The sequence below is a fragment of the Salmo salar genome, chromosome 24 (genome assembly GCF_965601325.2).
Source record: "Salmo salar chromosome 24, fSalSal1, whole genome shotgun sequence".
Classification (NCBI taxonomy): domain Eukaryota; kingdom Metazoa; phylum Chordata; class Actinopteri; order Salmoniformes; family Salmonidae; genus Salmo; species Salmo salar.
Genome location: NC_138314.1, coordinates 29,778,893 through 29,797,953, shown reverse-complemented (window position 1 = coordinate 29,797,953; position 19,061 = coordinate 29,778,893). Strand labels below are relative to the sequence as shown.

The window sequence follows — 19,061 nt, the reverse complement described above, 5'->3', positions numbered from 1 at the left end:
ACAGTTAATTTCGCAGTCTGTTTTCGAAGCCTTTTAAGTGTTAGAGCGTCTGCCAGCTCTCTCACAATTTCTCCGTGTGAATTATTGAAGAGGGCTGGAGAAACCAGCGAAGCAGGTTTAATCCTCAGGAGCTGAACACTGAGCGTTAACACCAGGGAGACACAGTGAAGCAGGTTTAATCCTCAGGAGCTGAACACTGAGCGTTAACACCAGGGAGACACAGCGGAGCAGGTTTAATCCTCAGGAGTTGAACACTGAGCGTTAAGACCAGGGAGACACAATGAAGCAGGTTTAATCCTCAGGAGCTGAACACTGAGCGTTAAGACCAGGGAGACACAATGAAGCAGGTTTAATCCTCAGGAGCTGAACACTGAGCATTAAGACCAGGGAGACACAGTGAAGCAGGTTTAATCCTCAGGAGCTGAACACTGAGTGGTAAGACCAGGGAGACACAGTGAAGCAGGTTTAATCCTCAGGAGCTGAACACTGAGCGTTAAGACCAGGGAGACACAATGAAGCAGGTTTAATCCTCAGGAGCTGAACACTGAGCGTTAAGACCAGGGAGACACAGTGAAGCAGGTTTAATCCTCAGGAGCTGAACACTGAGCGTTAAGACCAGGGAGACACAGTGAAGCAGGTTTAATCCTCAGGAGCTGAACACTGAGCGTTAAGACCAGGGAGACACAGTGAAGCAGGTATAATCCTCAGGAGCTGAACACTGAGCATTAAGACACAGTGAAGCAGGTATAATCCTCAGGAGCTGAACACTGAGTGGTAAAACCAGGGAGACACAGTGAAGCAGGTTTAATCCTCAGGAGCTGAACACTGAGCATTAAGACCAGGGAGACACAGTGAAGCAGGTATAATCCTCAGGAGCTGAACACTGAGCATTAAGACCAGGGAGACACAGTGAAGCAGGTATAATCCTCAGGAGCTGAACACTGAGCGTTAAGACCAGGGAGACACAGTGAAGCAGGTATAATCCTCAGGAGCTGAACACTGAGCATTAAGACCAGGGAGACACAGTGAAGCAGGTATAATCCTCAGGAGTTGAACACTGAGTGCTAAGACCAGGACACACATAGGATGAGTCAAAGCATCAGCTCCAGAGCATTGTCAGAATTTATCTTTCATATATAACCAACCCTGTTTTCATCACACAAGTCTACCTAATACTCACAAACTGTATAATGAGTAGAGACATTGTGTAGGCTGTTACGTACTAAGTTTTTATTAACTCATGATAGATTTGCCTGCTCCTCTGTATTATAAACATCAAGTAATACAACAGAGATTGGACATTTTGAAGGCACTGTGGGTAGAATTACATGCACACTGTGCTTAGGAATAGCTTTAGAAGAGTGTGGAGGCATCCACCAAGAACAGTGGGCCCATCCAACAAGAACAATGGGCTGATATGTTTGTATAGAATAACAGAACCTCTAGGCTGAGAGAGAGAGAGAGAGAGAGAGAGAGAGAGAGAGAGAGAGAGAGAGAGAGAGAGAGAGAGAGAGAGAGAGAGAGAGAGAGAGAGAGAGAGAGAGAGAGAGAGAGAGAGAGAGAGAGAGAGAGAGAGAGAGGAGAGAGAGAGAGAGAGAGAGAGAGAGAGAGAGAGAGGCGTGGGAGAAATACCGCTCCAGAGATAGGATGAAAGGAGAGTGAGTGGAAAAGAAAGGAGGAGGGAGCAAGAAAGAGGGGGAGTGAGTGGTAGCGAAGAGAGTGGGAGAAAACAAGGTAAAGGAGAAGGAAAAAGAGGGAGAAAGCAAAATAGTGCGTTTCTGTAGGAGGATGACAGTGTTCACTTCCTGGTCGATGGGATGAAGTGAACACACAGTACGGAGAGACGAATACGGGCTGAGAGGACAAAGAAACATAAACACCAAAGGAAACATTGCGCCTGTGTGTCCCACTTCACCAGCTCTAGCCATCCTCTACAGGAAAGAGTCAGACCCAGGAAAGCAGCACAGCACTCAGTAATGGAGGTAGGTCCTCTCACGGCTCAGGCTCAACATGTTATGGCTGCTAAACTGGATGTGATGGGCTACAAGTAGATCATATTGACTAGCCCAGGGCAAACATGCTAGGAAATAATGGAAAGGCACTGGAAAGAAGTCGAGCATTTGGTTGTGTTCTGATTCGGCAATTCTTTGCTGTAAGCAGAGGAGATGTTTAGCAGTCTATGGTTGAAGAAGAACATGTATTTTAACAATTAAAGAGTGGAAAAGTTGATCCTTTTGTGCAGGTGTTTAGCTTGTTTTCTAAAGAACAACTCTCTGGAGTACATGCACCTTGATCCTGACTGAGGTGTCAGCTTTCTACTGCCTCTAAACACTATCAAGTTCTGTTGTTGAAACTATAACTATCAATATAATATGGAGCAATAAAATGTTACATACTACAGCTTTTGATAGTGAATAGAAGAAACAGAAAATGACAGTTTACAGCAGGGGGCATCTGTGTTGCTGTACTAAATTTATAAACTGTATTTCTATCTGGAAAACGCAAGACAATAATAATAATAACAATAAATCAAATCACGTATTCATTAGACACAATTCATGACACAGAAATAGATCCTTATTCTCCTAACAGACAACCTACCACACCAGTGTACATCAAACAAGGAGATTAGTGTACGCTGCCAAAACGTCAAACCATTGTGACATCTGGGAACATTATGTGTTGAAACCTGCAGCCAGGTTTAAATACAGGGTCTGGTGACAAGATTAGATATTGGATAAACAGGGCACCTGCACAGACACGTTCAGCCATGCATTGTCGTGCAGCTTTATGCTGGGAATAAAAATGGATACAGGAAGACATGTGGGTGTAGAGAAACTGGAGATGACAGGCTTTGGAATGCAGCACATAACTGTCTTTTCTTATATTCCATCTGCAGTCTCTTCAGACTAACCATTAAAACCTGCTAATGAAGCTCTCAAAATAACTGGCCCAGATACCCAAATACAGCATGTGTATATAAGGCTTGATTCAGCGATGCTAATGTAGGGATGCTATTGCTATAGTTTTAGCACAGTGAATGAGAACACAACATTGATTCCCCACACCCAAATATGCATACATTTATTTCCTTTAAAAATCTGAACATAAAGTACATTAAGTCCTCAAATGTCAGCTGCACAAACAGCCAATGTTAACCTTAAACACTAGTTAAAGGCCCAGTGCAGTAAAACTATGATTTACCTGTATTTTAAATACAATTCCATACTGTGAAATTGTGAATAGTGATCATTCCATTTTAGTGTAAGAGCTGTTTGAAAAGTCCTCCTGAAATTTCAGCATGTTTTGGTGGGATGGGGTTTTGGCCAATAAGAATATCAAACCACTCTGCCAAAAACAGCTTTCCCCCGCCCCACAGTCCTAAAAAAAATTATTGCTTGAGAAATTGCTATTTGCTAAGAAACAATTTTTGTTTAAAGAAGCCATTTGAATTAAAAGAATCACAGTAAGGTACTTAATTGTTACCCAGAAATTATTTGATGTTGGTATACAAATGGCTGGATTGGACCTTTTAAAGGACAACTTCACTTTTTTAAGCAAATATGTATTTTGGATGTGAATGGCTGTAACGATCGACGTCGGGTGATGAGGAAGCGGACCAAAACGCAGCTGGGAGCGAACACATGTTTATTCTTTACACTGAAATAAACACGTACACAAAACCAAGACAAGGCCGATACGTTAACTTGCTCAAACACAAAGAGACAACACCCCACAAACAGCGTGGGGGAAAGAGGAACTTAAATGTGATCCCAATCAGAGACAACTAGCGACAGCTGTCTCTGATTGGGAATCGACAGAACCCAACATATAAATAACCCACATAGAGCTAACACAAGGCTATAACGCAAACATAGAAAACAAACCAAGGAAAAATACCCAACATGACACACCTTGACCAAAATACCTCGGGGTCAGGGCGTGACAATGGCATGTTATAGAAGTGTCCAGAAAAAAAATCATACCTTATGACTTCTTAATATGCTGTCTGAGGAGTCCAACCTCTGGGGGGGAGAGTTGGCCCCCAAAGCTCGTGGCCTTCATGCTACACCAGTGTTTATCATTTTGAGGTTCCGAATTATCGAATTATCATAGCGAATTATCATTGATGAATGATTTGGAGGAAACTAAACCATGATTGTTCTCCCAGCATATCACTTTTTATGCTTTGGAATTGTTTAGACCTACAGTATACTAAAGCTTATTTACAATACAATATTACAATTATATAAAGATAATGTATGTAAACATTCATGCATAAAGAACAACCCTGTCCAGATCGGTTTGGATAATGCATTGCGCCATGCACTTTGTAGTCTACTCTGTAAATTAATTAACCTGTTTTTGTTTTTACTGTGTGCATTAGGGCCTAAGTGTAATTTTTATTTATATTGTCTAATAATTGTATTTTGTTAACACATCCAGATACTCAGCTCATTTGTGTGGTAACTTTTTTTAGGGATCGAAGAGATTCTCTGAATATTTATTTGTATGGCTGTGGACAGGTCAAGATTATCGGGACTGTCTACACCCAGTCTTAAATAGTTTGATAACAAAAGTAGGCTGTAATGATGAGAGTATAAAACTATTGACTATACAAGTGTGCTATTTTCTGTTGATTTATACAGCTTGTTTTCATACCAAGAGGTCTAAGACAGGTTGGAATAATTTGCATACAGGGAGGGACCAGGGAATCTGGTCACAATGCGGACGCAGTGGGCAGATAACAGACACATTTTAAGTCGTGTAGATGCAACAAATCCCAATCAGATTATGATCGGATCATCTTAATCAGATGAGGACAACCACCTGTTAACGCAAGGTGTAACCACGGCTTCTGTGTAACTAATGGCTGGTCCAGATAAGAGGCCTGGCTCTACTTCAGACCTAACAGCTCTGTCACAGGGTATTCAGCCCCTTGATTCAAGACTTTGAGTTTAAGCCAGTGTAAAACCATCACCAACAAAATAGAACTTTCTACCTAGCATGGCCAATGCTCTTCAAAGTTTGGAGTTAAATGTACTCCTCCTCTAATGCATCTCAGTAGGCACTCCTGTCACTTGTCTTAAAAAGGGCCTCATCTTTTTTTGGGTCCACAAGCTTTCAGTCTGTGGTTCTACATTATTGAAAGAGGATAGTCCTAGAGATACTTTAAAATCCTACTCCCTTTTTTGTTTTCTGTTGCAAGTGGAACGGGTCACTGCAGTTTCAGTTTTAGATGCAGGTTAGTCGAAAAAAAACGAATCAAAAACAAGATTTAAGATCAAATTGGCCATGGACAATGGGCATGATGCAAATTCTAAAAATAATAATATTTGCTGCCATACATTTTCACTGTCATTTCATTTTTAGACCAACTCAGAGATAAAAGCCTAAGTAAATATTTCATGATTACGGAAAAGCTACTGGTCTGTAGCATCTAACGGACAACACACACAACTCTCTAAAACGATTTTTGGATAGATTCCAGGCACTTCCAGTAACATTAAGTGTTCAGCCATCAGAGAACAATCATTGATGTAGAATGTGGATAACGTGGCTCAATAAGGAAATGTATATAAAAAAACATTAAGCCTTTAGCACTTGTCATTTTGCGGCATGGTCATTAAAGGGTAAAGGGTACCATTTGGACTCAATTAAAGACACGTTTATCCTTGCTTGGAGCCCAGCTGCTAGGCTTATGCAAATGCTTTTCACAATGTAAATAGCAGGCAGCCCAGAAATACAATGGATAGAATGGACATCCTCCTCTCTAGAAGTTGATTGTTTGTCAGCCTAATGTCTAATTTCAGAGTGTCGAATCGCTTCAGGCAAGCATTCTAATTTCAGAGATAGGTCTCCATTCAAATGGGCCTGGCTGTTCTTGTCTCAATGAAAAGCAATAATGCTGTATTAATGAGTATAGTGTATGTTCACTTCATCACAACACTCATTTAACCTTGACCCCCATCCACACAAAGCCCTTTCCTCAACTACTCAAAATGATTTATTGAAAGACACTTAGGGTAGCCTACAAAATACCCACCGGCAGCTAAATCATGCAACCTCATATTCAAACATAAAGTTGACATTTTGATTGATGTCACACACACACAGACACTCACTCTTCCCTCAGTGGCAGTAAGTATGTGCGATACACTCTTCAGCGCTAAGGGGTCATTTACTCACAGCCTCCTCAGTAATGTACTAAGTGGATCGTCCAATTAGATCCCATTGTATGCTCTAAGGAGGAGACATCACACTAGTGCATGCAGAGCCTGGATGGACTGATAGCAGGGGAAAACGAGGGACAGTGAAAGATAGATGCTTGTCTCTGCCTCCCACATCATTCTCAGTACAGTCTAATTTTAAAGAAGATTACTCATACTTTCTACACAATGAATAACAGATAATTTTTTATATCTAATGAGGCAAGTCAGTTAAGAACAAATTCTTATTTACAATGACAGTCTACCGGGGAACAGTGGGTTAACTGCCTTGTTCAGGGGCAGAACAACAGATTTTCACCCTGGGGATTCAATCCAGCAACCTTTTGGTTACTGGCCAAATGCTCTAACCACTAGGCTACCTGCCACCCCTGACGATGTCAAGCGATGTCAGGGGGATCCTTGACAGGCTACACAGAGAGAGAGACGGGTCCTTCATCTTCAATTATTCACCTCATCACACACTGGAAATGCTTTTGCTGCCATGTACTACCCTTTTCGATGGCTCACACACACACACCCTTTATGTGAGCCTGGAATAATGGCTGTGTCATGACTGGGAGGACCTAAGGCTAAAAATGTTGATCATCTTGTCTCCTCTCCCTATTCACAGTCTACGTGCCACGAGGGGACAGCAAGTCAGACTGATGTTTTTAATACATTATATTAGTTATTAATAACCAAAATACAGTTGAAGTCAGAAGTTTACATACACTTAGGTTGAAGTCATTAAAGCTCGTTTTTCAACCACTCCACAAATGTCTTGTTAACAAACTATAGCTTTGGCAAGTCGGTTAGGACATCTACTTTGTGCATGACACAAGTCATTTTTCCAATAATTGTTTACAGACAGATTATTTAACTTATAATTCACTGCATCACAATTCCAGTGGGTCAGAAGTTTACATACACTAAGTTGGCTATGCCTTTAAACAGCTTGGTACCCCTGTATATAGCCTCGTTATTGTTATTTTATTGTGTTGCTTTTTATTTTTTACTTTAGTTTATTTAGTAAATATTTTCTTAACTCTGTTTCTTGAACTTCATTGTTTTTTAAGGGCTTGTAAGTAAGCATTTCACGGTAAGGTCTAAACCTGTTGTATTCAGCCCATGTGACAAATAAAATTAGATTTGATTTGAGGTATAAATCCTGTACTTTATGACCCTGCTCTAGCCTCTATGAGGTAATGGATTGGCTACGTGTGTCACTGTGGCTGTCTGAGTGCCAGCTGGTCCTCTGTGTGGCAAGGCTTTGTGTCAGGCAGGTCAGCTGGGGCTTGGGGGAACCAGCAGCAACCCTTCTTCCCACTACACACACTCACTCAAAGAGATCACTCCCTTCACACCCCACTCTCAGTGTCGCCACAAAACCCCCACCCACCCCAATCCTTCTCCAGTGACTGAAAACCTTAATCATGGTGATCCTAGAAGTCCTGAGGGTCAAAGGGATGTTTATAATATATATACACATTTCGATGATGTAGGCCTAATCTTGATGAAATTACAACATTTTCCTAAATACAAGAAGACTCTCTGATAGGTTTAGTGGAGACAGACAAAATGAGTGCAATAAACCACAGATTTAAGGAAATATTGCCCTACTGCTAATGCAGAGCACTTGGACTGCATATCCTTAAATCAATAATGGTCCATCTGTGAACATTGTGCAATATATTCCTCTGATCAACATCCTATCATGGAAAAGTTGATCAATTAAGGTTTTTATGTTAAAAGGTGGAAACAATTTAGGCTGCTTGTCTAAAACAAGGGCTTACTTCTACAGAGGCTGAGAATGTGGCCGAGCTTAAACTGATATAGCAGCACTGAATGTAACTCAAAGCTGCTTAAAGCCCTCAGCAGCAGCACCAGTGGTGTAAAGTATTGAAAATAATGTACTTTTTATACATTTTCCCTGACATCCAAAAGTACTTAGCAGGATAGGAAAATACTCCAATTCACGCACTTATCAAGAGAACATCCCTGGTCATCCCCACTGCCTCTGATCTGGTCGTCACTAAACACAAATGCTTAATTTGTAAATGATGTCTGAGTGTTGGAGATAGCCCCTGGCTATTCTTAAATTTAAAAAACACGAAAACCGTGCCGTCTGGTTTGCTGAATATAAGGAATTAGAAATTACTTATACTTTTAAAACTGAAGTATATTTTAGCAATTACATTTACGTTTGATACTTAAGTATACTTAAAACCAAATACTTTTATTTGACTTTTACTCAAGTAGTATTTTCCTGGGTGACTTTCACTTTTACTTGAGTCATTTTCTATTAAGGTATCTTTACTTTTACTCAAGTATGACAATTGGGTACTTTTTCACCACTGACTACTACTGCACCATTTGCCCTTTATTCTAAAGTGTAGCTATGTATTTTACACTCAAATATGGTGTTTTCTGTTTAATAGGAGTACATCAATTACCAGACAAGAGTCCACACAAAGACTGGCACACTTCAGAAGAAAAAGAAAGAGAGGGGTTCTTTCTCTTCAGCCAGAGAGGTGTTTGTTCAGAGTGGGTGCAGGGCAGTGTGGGAGGAACAGAGAGGGGAGGGGAGAAACAGAGAGGGGAGGGGAGAAACAGAGAGGGGAGGGGAGAAACAGAGAGGGGAGGGGAGAAACAGAGAAGAGAGGGGAGAAACAGAGAAGAGAGGGGAGAAACAGAGAAGAGAGGGGAGGAACAGAGAAGAGAGGGGAGGAACAGAGAGGGGAGGAACAGAGAGGGGAGGAACAGAGAGGGGAGGAACAGAGAGGGGAGGAACAGAGAGGGGAGGAACAGAGAGGGGAGGGGAGGAACAGAGAGGGGAGGGGAGGAACAGAGAGGGGAGGGGAGGAACAGAGAGGGGAGGGGAGGAACAGAGAGGGGAGGGGAGAAACAGAGAGGGGAGGGGAGAAACAGAGAAGGGAGGGGAGAAACAGAGAAGGGAGGGGAGGAACAGAGAAGGGAGGAACAGAGAGGGGAGGAACAGAGAGGGGAGGGGAGGAACAGAGAGGGGAGGGGAGGAACAGAGAGGGGAGGGGAGGAACAGAGAGGGGAGGGGAGGAACAGAGAAGGGAGGGGAGGAACAGAGAGGGGAGGGGAGGAACAGAGAGGGGAGGGGAGGAACAGAGAGGGGAGGGGAGGTAATTACACAGTCAGTTGACGGAGAAAAGGGGCACAGGGAGTTTGGGAGTGTAAAGAATCCATTGTGAGGAAAGGAGTTAATCACTTGAGCGGCGTGTGCCGGTGTAAAAGGAGCACATGTTGTACACCCCATCCCCTGGGGGGGCTTCCAAGGTCCCATCTCCTGCCTTCCTGAATTTACATGTCAGTAAAGGAAGACCCACCCCCTCAGAATGGTACCCTCTTGGCGTGGTGATGTGTTCACTGCATGATTGGTTCATTCAGACACACACACTCAGACACACAAACACAGCTACGTGGTATTTCCAGGACTGGGCGGATTGCACAGCGTTAGTCTGCTAGATGGATGCTTTTCCGTGGCAGTAAGTCAATGTGAATATTTTCTAGTCTTGTGATCAATTCTGGTGGTGAATTGTAGAATTTGACAGGGATTGTGAGAGAATTAGTTGAGATACATCAACCAGACAGACAACAGGGGGAGGGGAGAAAAACGATGTCAAAGATTGTTTACATGTGGCATCTGGCATTTGTTCTGTACTTGAACAGGTATAAATCTAAATAATTATTAGCTATTATTTGTGCATTGTAAGGGAACCATACCAAACATTATAGTCATGTAGAATGTATCCTCATCCTGAATGAAGCTAAAGATCAGTTTTTTTCTTACATGCTGTATTGGATAGTGGCCAAGTGGCTGTATTCTCTTTTGTCCATTGTGATTCTACTCCTTGTCCACATAGCTATTATTTCATTTTCTATGAAAACATAAGATGAGCAAAAGAGGTGCATGTTTTGTCAATCTTTTCATCTCCTCCTGAGAGACAAACAGTGCAAAACTAACGCTCCTTATTCAATCAAAACAACTGCACTTTGCACAATGCTCTAATCATGAAGAGCATTAACAGTGACAGCTATGCATGTCTTTCAGGCCAGCCACACTGTGGAAATAATGATTTTCAACAGATTAGCCGTCAGCTACGTACTACTTAATGGGACTATTATAGTTGGCCCTTTGAAACCATGCTTTTGTTCCTGTGGACATTATGCTTAAAGAAAGGACACCAGGTGGTTGGGGAGCCCAAAGGCAATACCATTCACTTCAGAGACCTCTACTTATTAGTAACTAGTGTGAACTGAAAATACACTATAGGTCTGTTCCCTAGAGGATTATAGATCATGGTTGGCAACATCTGGGACCTTGTATCTCCCAGGGCAGGGGTGAGGAAGAGAGGGTACGTCTACAGCAGGGGTAGGCCACCCTGGTCCTGGAGGGCCACAGGTACTTCATGTTTTTGATTTAACCGACCTGGAAGACCAGTTGTGTTAAATTTAGGCAATCATTGAACTGATTAATTAGCTCAGTGGCACTCCAGGAACAGCGTGGCCTACCGCCGGTCTACAGTATGGTTGTTGCAGAAAATAAATGCCTTTATAGAACAAAATTACATTCACAAAATACAATAATAACAAAACATCTGAAATCGAAATGTCTTCCCTGCAGATGGAAACATTGACAATACTGCCCTTGGGTCAAGAGTATAACACCCACTCCAAGTACCTCTTCAACAGCATACGTTAAAGCTGCCAGGACATCTATTCTGCCCTCACCTATGCCCAGAGACCATGGGAAGTGTCAGCAGCTTCATCTCAGGTCCCAGTCTCCACAGCAAGCACTGTCAGGCCACGGAGTACAAACTAAAGAAGGCAGGCCATCCCCGGAAAACAGGCCGGAGCCTGGATGGCCTACTGAAGCACAGCTTTGCTCAGGGGTCTTCCAACCACACCACTAAAGGCATCTCTCAGGCAGGCAGGAGTGAGGACTTATTTTACTTAAAGGTGAGCCAGAAGTCGCGGATGACTCACCACAGAGGCGTCCCAACAGAAGACCGTGTAGGAGAGGGACATTCTACTGATATGGAACCAGACAGTAGAGTGACACCTAAACTGCTGCCTATGTCTGGGAAACTGGAGAAGGTGAGACTGACTTGCTCAACATCATTTTGAATATGCCTGTGTTGTGTAATTAATAACCAGTAAGACAACTTCAAACACAAGATCAGACAAGCACAGTAGGTACTGTAGCAAACAACCACATTTCCTCTGTTGAAGCACCAAGCCTTGTGTTGTCCAGTCTTTTTTGAATCATCTCCAAGGTTGATAACTAAAGCCACAATTCTGAGTTAGTTTTTTCAGCCTAACTGCAGCAGCACGTAACCACACTCAAAGCCATAGACATAGCTAGGTGAAAGGACTGACAGTCCAAGAGATTGAAATAATAATTGTAAACATTTTGAAACTATACCGTATTTGTTAAAATGACAGCAAAAACAAGCAATTGAGTAAAATAACCTTATATAACCTTATGATTGTGCGCTCATGAAGGCATTATAAGTTATATTCTTCAAGAATGAATGGGTAGGCTATATTTTATTAAAGAAAATCACAGTAAATATTGCAATGCCTTGATATTTTGTAAGATGTCATCAGTGATGTTCTTATGCAAACACTGCTCTCTGAATAAATCAAATCACATTTTATTGGTCATATACACATGGTTACCAAATGTTAATGCGAGTGTTCCAAAATGCTTGTGCTTCTAGTTCCGACAATGCAGTAATATCTAACAAGTAATCTAACAAATTCACAACAACTACCTTATACACACAACTGTAAAGGGATGAATAAGAATATGTACATATAAATATATGGATGAGCGATGGCCGTGCGGCATAGGCAAGATGCAGTAGATGGTATAGAATACAGTATATACATATGAGATGAGTAATGCAGGATTTGTTAACATTACTAAAGTGGCGTTATATAAACTGACTAGTTATACCTTTATTAGGTCCATTTATTAAAGTGGCCAGAGATTTGAGTCTGTATGTTGGTTAAACAGTGATGGCTGTTTAACAGTCTGATGGCCTTGAGATAGAAGCTGTTTTTCAGTCTCTCGTTCCCAGCTTTGATGCACCTGTACTGACCTTGCCTTCTGGATGATAGTGGGATGAACAGGCAGTGGCTCGGGTGGTTGTTGAGCTTGATGATCTGTTTGGCCTTCCTGTGACATCGGGTGCTATAGGTGTCCTGGAGGGCAGGTAGTTTGCCCCCGGTGAAGCATTGTGCAGTCCACACTACCCTCTGGAGAGCGTTGCGGTTGAGGGCGGTGCAGTTGCCATACCAGGCGGTGATATAGCCCAACAGGATGCTCTTGATTGTGCATCTGTAAAGGTTTGTGAGGGTTTTAGGTGACAAACCAAATTTCTTCAGCCTCCTGAGGTTGAAGAGGTGCCACACTGTCTGTGTGGGTGGACCATTTCAGTTTGTTCGTGAAGTGTACGCCGAGGAACTTAAAACTTTCCACCTTCTGCACTACTGTCCCGTCGATGTGGATGGGGGGGTGCTCCCTCTGCTGTTTCCTGAAGTCCACGATCATCTCCTTTTGTTTTTTTGATGTTGCGTGAGAGGTTATTTTCCTGACCCCACACTCTGAGGGCCCTCACCTCCACCCTGTAGGCCGTCTCGTCGTTGTTGGTAATCAAGCCTACTGCTGTAGTGTCGTCTGCAAACTTGATGATTGAGTTGGAAGCATTCATGGCCACACAGTCATGGGTGAACAGGGAGTACAGGAGAGGGCTGAGAACGCACCCTTGTGGGGCCCCAGTGTAGAGGATCAACGGGGTGGAGATCTTGTTTCCAACCCTCACCACCTGGGGGCGGCCCGTCAGAAAGTCCAGGACCCAGTTGCACAGGGCGGGGTTGAGACCCAGGGTCACGAGCTTAATGATGAGTTTGGAGAGTACTATGGTATTAAATGCTGAGCTGTAGTCAATGAACAGCATTCTTACATAGGTATTCCTCTTGTCCAGATGGGATAGGGCAGTGTGCAGTGTGAAGGTGATTGCATCGTCAGTGGACCTATTGGGGTGGTAAACAAATTGGAGTGGGTCTAGGGTATCAGGTAGGGTGGAGGTGATATGATACTTGACTAGTCTCTCAAAGCGCTTCATGCCCGGGCCTTTATGGCTGGACAGGAGTCCACAAGCTTACCTCTCACACTTAACAGTGCCACACATTATTAACACCTGTAAATCTAAGGGTTCTAAGCTGACATATGGAATTGTTTTAAGGTGGTTATACTATGGATCATTTAGCTACTTGATTTCGATTTTAGGACCCCTTTAGGTATAAATGTATTTTAATTAAATATTGAATTTGGCCTTTACTATTATAGCCCAGAGAAACACATTGTATAACACATTCATAAATTGTCATAAACACATAAACAGTCCAAAAATAAATCATAAGAAACCAGGTTTTGAAATGTGTCTGTCCTATATCTAGGAGATAGAAGAAAGATCAGATAATATTGTTTGTATTTTTTTACACATATTTAACCCTTTTTTGGGGTAGGCACAAAACTACCTTCATACCTCCATTCATTTTTAAAACCGGTACCGGTTACCTTCAGATGAGTCCTGTGACAATCATGTTTGTGAGAGTCTCCTCTTTCCATGGAGTGGTCATAATAGTTGTGTAGGTCAAACCGTTCCTACGCTACAGACGTTTTTGTGAGAAGACCGATTTTCGGGATGTCTCTTGGTCTGACAAACACTGCTCTAGCTCTGTCACCTTTCACCACAGATGCAGAAGTGCGACATAGGCGGATGCAGTGGATTGAGATGCATCCAATGCCAAAAAACAGATATCTCTATGTTATGGGGATTTTTTAAATTATGTTACTTAAATTGACGCACCAATCGACTCTAAGGTATTATCACAAAGTAGGGCTTTTCATATTTTCTCAGACAGTACAACAAGGTGGAGGAGGAGGTTGGGTATAACTAGTGGTGTTTCTAGACAGCACAGACAGAAATATCTTGTTACATATCTTTCATGACAGTTTCATGTATTCTGTATATTCATACATTGCATGTTTACATGTACAAATCTCACATTTCTGGGTGGATATAATCTGTTCCCCCAGCACTAAATGATGGATTAGTCATTGGCAGTATTATTTGCTTACATGATCATCTCCATTGGTTCTCCAAACCAACATGTTATCTGATCGACTTCATTTGTTCCATCTCCTTCCTCTACCTCTAGAATATGGACAAGGCTTTGATCCGGCCCACAGCCTTCAAGCCAGTCATCCCCAAGAGCACCTCTTCCACAGAGATTCACAACAACCTCACCCATCTCCTTAGTCCCCCAGAGAGGACCAGAGACTCCCTCTCAGACTCTGGGCAGGATTCAATGTCCAGCCTGCCTACTCACAGCACCAGTGGGAGCCACAGTGCTTCCACAGGCCCATTGACTCAGTGTGCAGGAGGCTCAGCCCATGCCATGACCCATCCCCAGCAGCCCCCCCTCTCTACATGGTCCAACGGGAATGGCATAAGTGCCAGTGCCAGGGTCACAGCTCTAAGCAATGGAGGGGCAGCGAAGGCTAACAGGGACACCGTCTCCCTCCCCTCACCTCAGCAGCCTAGCCCTCTCTTGGAGGAGATGGGGGGCTGTAATCGCTCACCCATCTCCACAGATGAGTCCATAATTGAGCTGCTGGAGCAGAGGCTGCTGGAAAGTGAGACAGAGCTGCAGGAGCTACAGGTGAGCTTTGAGGAGAAAGAGGTGGACACGTGCCAGCTGTTTGAGGAGAAGCAGAGGTATTGTGTTGAGGAGATGGAGGGCCTGAAGCAGAGGTGCTCCACCAAGCTCAGGCAGGTCTCCCAGAGGGCCGTGAAGAACCACCAGGCCTTGCAGCTGAAGGTCAGCCAGCTGCAGCAGGACAACCAGAGGCTCCAGGACGAGCTGGTCCAGATGACCCAGGAGAAGGACCTGATAGAGGTCAAACTGATGTCGTTTGAGATGGAGAAGAACCAACTAGACCCCACCTTAGAGGAGACCCAGTGGGAGGTAAGTGGCCAGCAGTTGAGCCAGGAGTTTTGACCATATGGTCATACCATGAAAGACTCAGGGCTAATTGTAGTCTGTGACTAGGGCTCAATGTATTTTCTGGTCAGGTCACTAGGAAAAACGAGTTATAGCTACTGAACGCCACGGTCTATGACATTTCAAAAATGTCTTGGACAAAAGCAACCACTAGTTCAACACAGTTTTTACTCTTTCCATGTATTATTAGGTCTGCCAAAAGGCTGGGGAGATCTCGCTGCTGAAGCAGCAACTCAGGGACTCCCAGGCTTGTGTCACTCACAGGCTGAAGGACATCATCAGCCTCAAGGCCTCGCTGAAGGAGGCCCGGTCCAAAATGGAGGCACTGGAAAAGCAGAACAAATTGCAAGAGGAAAAGATATGCTCTCGCAGTGTGGATGTCGAGGTACTACTTCTCTTTTCTTAAAAGAAAATCAGAGGAAGTATGATATGCAAACAGAGTAGATTTCTTTACTAATTTTCAGCCGCTACACTAGCCAATGTAAATTGCATTTAAGAGTGAGTGACAATGTTAAACCTAGGCCATTATCTACTTGACCTCCATGTTCAATAGCAAAGTGCATTTGATAATGACACAATTCATATATTCCACCACAGGTATGCCAAAATGAGCTCCAGCGCAAGAAGAACGAGGCTGATCTACTAAGAGCAAAGGTGGACAAACTGGAGACAGACATCAATGAAATGAAAAAGGACCTGGCCCTGGCAAAAGAACAGAGGCAGCAGCAAAAGGCCAAACTGGAGGCCCAGGCCCAGGAGAGGTCAGACCAGGCCCAGGAGAGGTCAGACCAGGCCCAGGAGAGGTCAGACCAGAGTGGGGGCACTGGAGGGAGCATGAGCACTGACTCCCTCCAGAGAGAGGTGAGGAAACTGAAAGTGGAGCTCAGGGAAGAGAGAGAGACTCAGGAGAGGCTGTCGAACAGCTTTGAGCATGAGAGACAGACGTGGAACAGGGAGAAGGACAGAGTCATCAAGTACCAGAAGCAGCTTCAGCTCAACTATCTGCAGATGCACAAGAAGAACCAAGACCTGAAGAGGATCCTGCAGGAGCTCACAGCAGAGCTGGAGAGTCGACCGGAGTTTGACATGGACATCCACAGCTCAGGGTTACACTATGAGGATGTTATCGCCACAGAAATGTGAGGGAGAAACCCACAGAGAATAGTAATAACGATGCTCAAATGTTCTAACAGGGTTATTAAACAGTCATATGAAACACATAATTTGTTATATCTGGCCAAAACACAGATGAGCTATTGCTGCCTTTTAGTGTTGCATTTTAGTGATAATCAAGTTGGCTAACATACTGCTGCAGGATATGATAGAATTGCGGACAGGTTTGGATATTTTTTGATAAAAATCCTTAATTCTCTGTGACTGTGTAAAGCAGGCTTTAAAGGGCACACAGTTCAAACAATAACAAATAACAAAACAGCTGATGGGATGGGGCTTGAGAACTAAAACTACACTAAAATTCATAGACAGAGCTATGGATGCAATGACTGATCATCCATGAGATCAAAATTTTAGATTTAACTGTGTTTTGAAGCTATACAGTGTTTGTTTACATTGGCTTTGTATACAAACATTTTAGGTTCTGATGAGGTAAGAGAGTTGAACTAAGCTCTTTAAGCATTTATGAGTTATATTATTTAACATACAATGGCTATATCATGAATTTAGTCCAAATGTTGATGTAGCAACTCCAGATGGCCCTTTAAGTTTGTTATTTTTTTTACATTTTAGTCATTTAGCAGTTGCTCTTATCCAGAGCGACTTACAGTAGTGAATGCATCCATTTCATCCAATGCATTTTTTTTTGTCCCCTGTGGGAATCGAACCCACAACCCTGGCTTTGCACACACCATGCTGGCGTTGCAAACACCATGCTCTACCAACTGAGCCACAGGGAAGGCTTATGTTATCTATAAGTGTGGTTTCCCGGAAACAGATTTTAAAATATTTTTAGATGAACATTCTCCATTGAGCCTGCTTTTTAGTCCAGGACTAGGCTTAATGTGTCCAGGAAACCACCCCATAATGAAACCACCTCATAATGTTCAATTGACAGTAGCCTAGAAAGCCTATGAAATGGTTATTCCTCTTGAGAAGTTTCCCAGCATTGTAGTGAATTGGGGCATTCTTTCTGCATGTGTCAAGTCCTACATAAGATGTTGTAAGTCTCCACAACAACCACTGAGACACAGCAATATGATGTGTTTTTATTTAACCTTTTTGATCACAATCACCACTGTGGCCAGAGATATTGCAGAGAGAATGAGGCAAGAGGCTGCCCTCGTCAGCACCAACACAGATACTGTCATCTGCACAAGTGTATGGGAGTTCACATATCTCTCCTGCAACATAATACAGTAGCTGCATGGCAACAAATGCGGAGGCGTGCAGCCTCTCGCTTCACAAAGTCTTTGTTTTTGTTGGCAGTCACCTGCTCTTTATGTTAAGCATAAACTGTAGCCACGTCTTCCTTTACGTGTCAAAGCACTGGATGTACTGTATATTTTGTGAATTATCATTCATATTATTTATTGATATAAAGGACACAAAAGTTGTAGTGATTAGTGTTGAAAGGAACTACTTAAACTGAGATGATAAAGAGTGTATATTGATGCACTTCCATTTTAAGAGGGGCTAGAACATGATTGTCAAAGTGCATCCCACACTACACTGAAAATGTCTCACTGGTAATGATATCTCAAAGATGTAAAACTTCGCTTTGGAGCTGATCACTTGAAAACAAATACCATCTGAGAATGTCTAACGTGTACTGTATCTATTGGTATATTTATGATACATACACAGAGACATGTTTTTAAAATCTGACAATAAATGATGTATACGTACACTACAAAATCAACAGTGTGGTTTTTCATAACATCTCTATCACTGTAAAATGATTTGGCTACTTGATATATTTAACATGTTCTCTTCCTCGTATTGTTTAATCCCAGCCTTTTGTGTTTGCATTGCCCTTCTGGCATCTTCTGCTATCACATGGATGTTTTTCAATCCATTTTCCCAACATGACACCATAAAGGTTAGAAAAGGGAACATAGGTTTTCTCAGACCTATAGAGGCAGTCCAGCCTGTGTCAGTAATTGGACAGCTGTTAAGCACAGGAGATAGTATGATAATGGTGCCTAACCCAGCTTACCCATTCTGATGGCTCAACATTCAAGCACAAAGAGGTTTGAATAAATTAGCAGGCAGAGGCACATGTGCAACATACAAAAGAAAGGCACTGGCCATAGAACAACTAGCTGTTTTGCAGATGTATAATAACCAAGTGAAATTGACCAGGTCCAGGGCTACCTCAGTCTTGACTCTAGTCGTCCAGACCAATCCGTTTGTTCATTGACGTTTGTGGGCTCTATTTAATCGGTATCGCGGAAGTTTAGTGTTACAGTGTGATTGAAATTTAAAGGCAATGTTGTGTGTGATCAATCATCTCATGTATCATTTTAACTTGCTGGCAGAACTCAGCATGTGACCTGGTTGCTGATGACATCTAGGGGCGGGGTGTGGAAGTGGAAAATGGACTGAATATCATAACAATCTGGATTCACCAAATGTTGTACATTTACATGTTTACAATTAGTAATTTAGCAAACACTCTTATCCAGAGTGACTTACATTAGCCCCGGCCCGCTAGCTTTCTGAACGCCGTGTCTCCCACTTGCCTAGCATAGTAACAACTACCAAACGTCTCCCTGACTCACCTATGAT

At 42.8% G+C, this 19,061-nt stretch overlaps 1 protein-coding gene across 2 annotated transcripts; it reads left to right on the top strand.

Moving 5' to 3' along the window:
• Window positions 1–1,668: 1,668 nt before the first annotated feature.
• On the top strand, window positions 1,669–18,188 carry LOC106585365 (leucine zipper putative tumor suppressor 1). 2 transcript variants are annotated; one of them, XM_014171476.3, is made up of 5 exons: window positions 1,669–1,982; window positions 10,864–11,336; window positions 14,472–15,281; window positions 15,508–15,702; window positions 15,915–18,188. In XM_014171476.3, the coding sequence occupies exons 2-5, from the start codon at window positions 10,986–10,988 to the stop codon at window positions 16,458–16,460; spliced, it is 1,902 nt and encodes a 633-aa protein (XP_014026951.3). In that variant the 5' UTR covers window positions 1,669–1,982; window positions 10,864–10,985; the 3' UTR covers window positions 16,461–18,188. The 2 variants fall into 2 exon arrangements, with proteins under 2 accessions (XP_014026951.3, XP_045562972.2); XM_045707016.2 differs by lacking the exon at window positions 1,669–1,982 and adding an exon at window positions 9,457–9,724.
• Window positions 18,189–19,061: the final 873 nt, after the last annotated feature.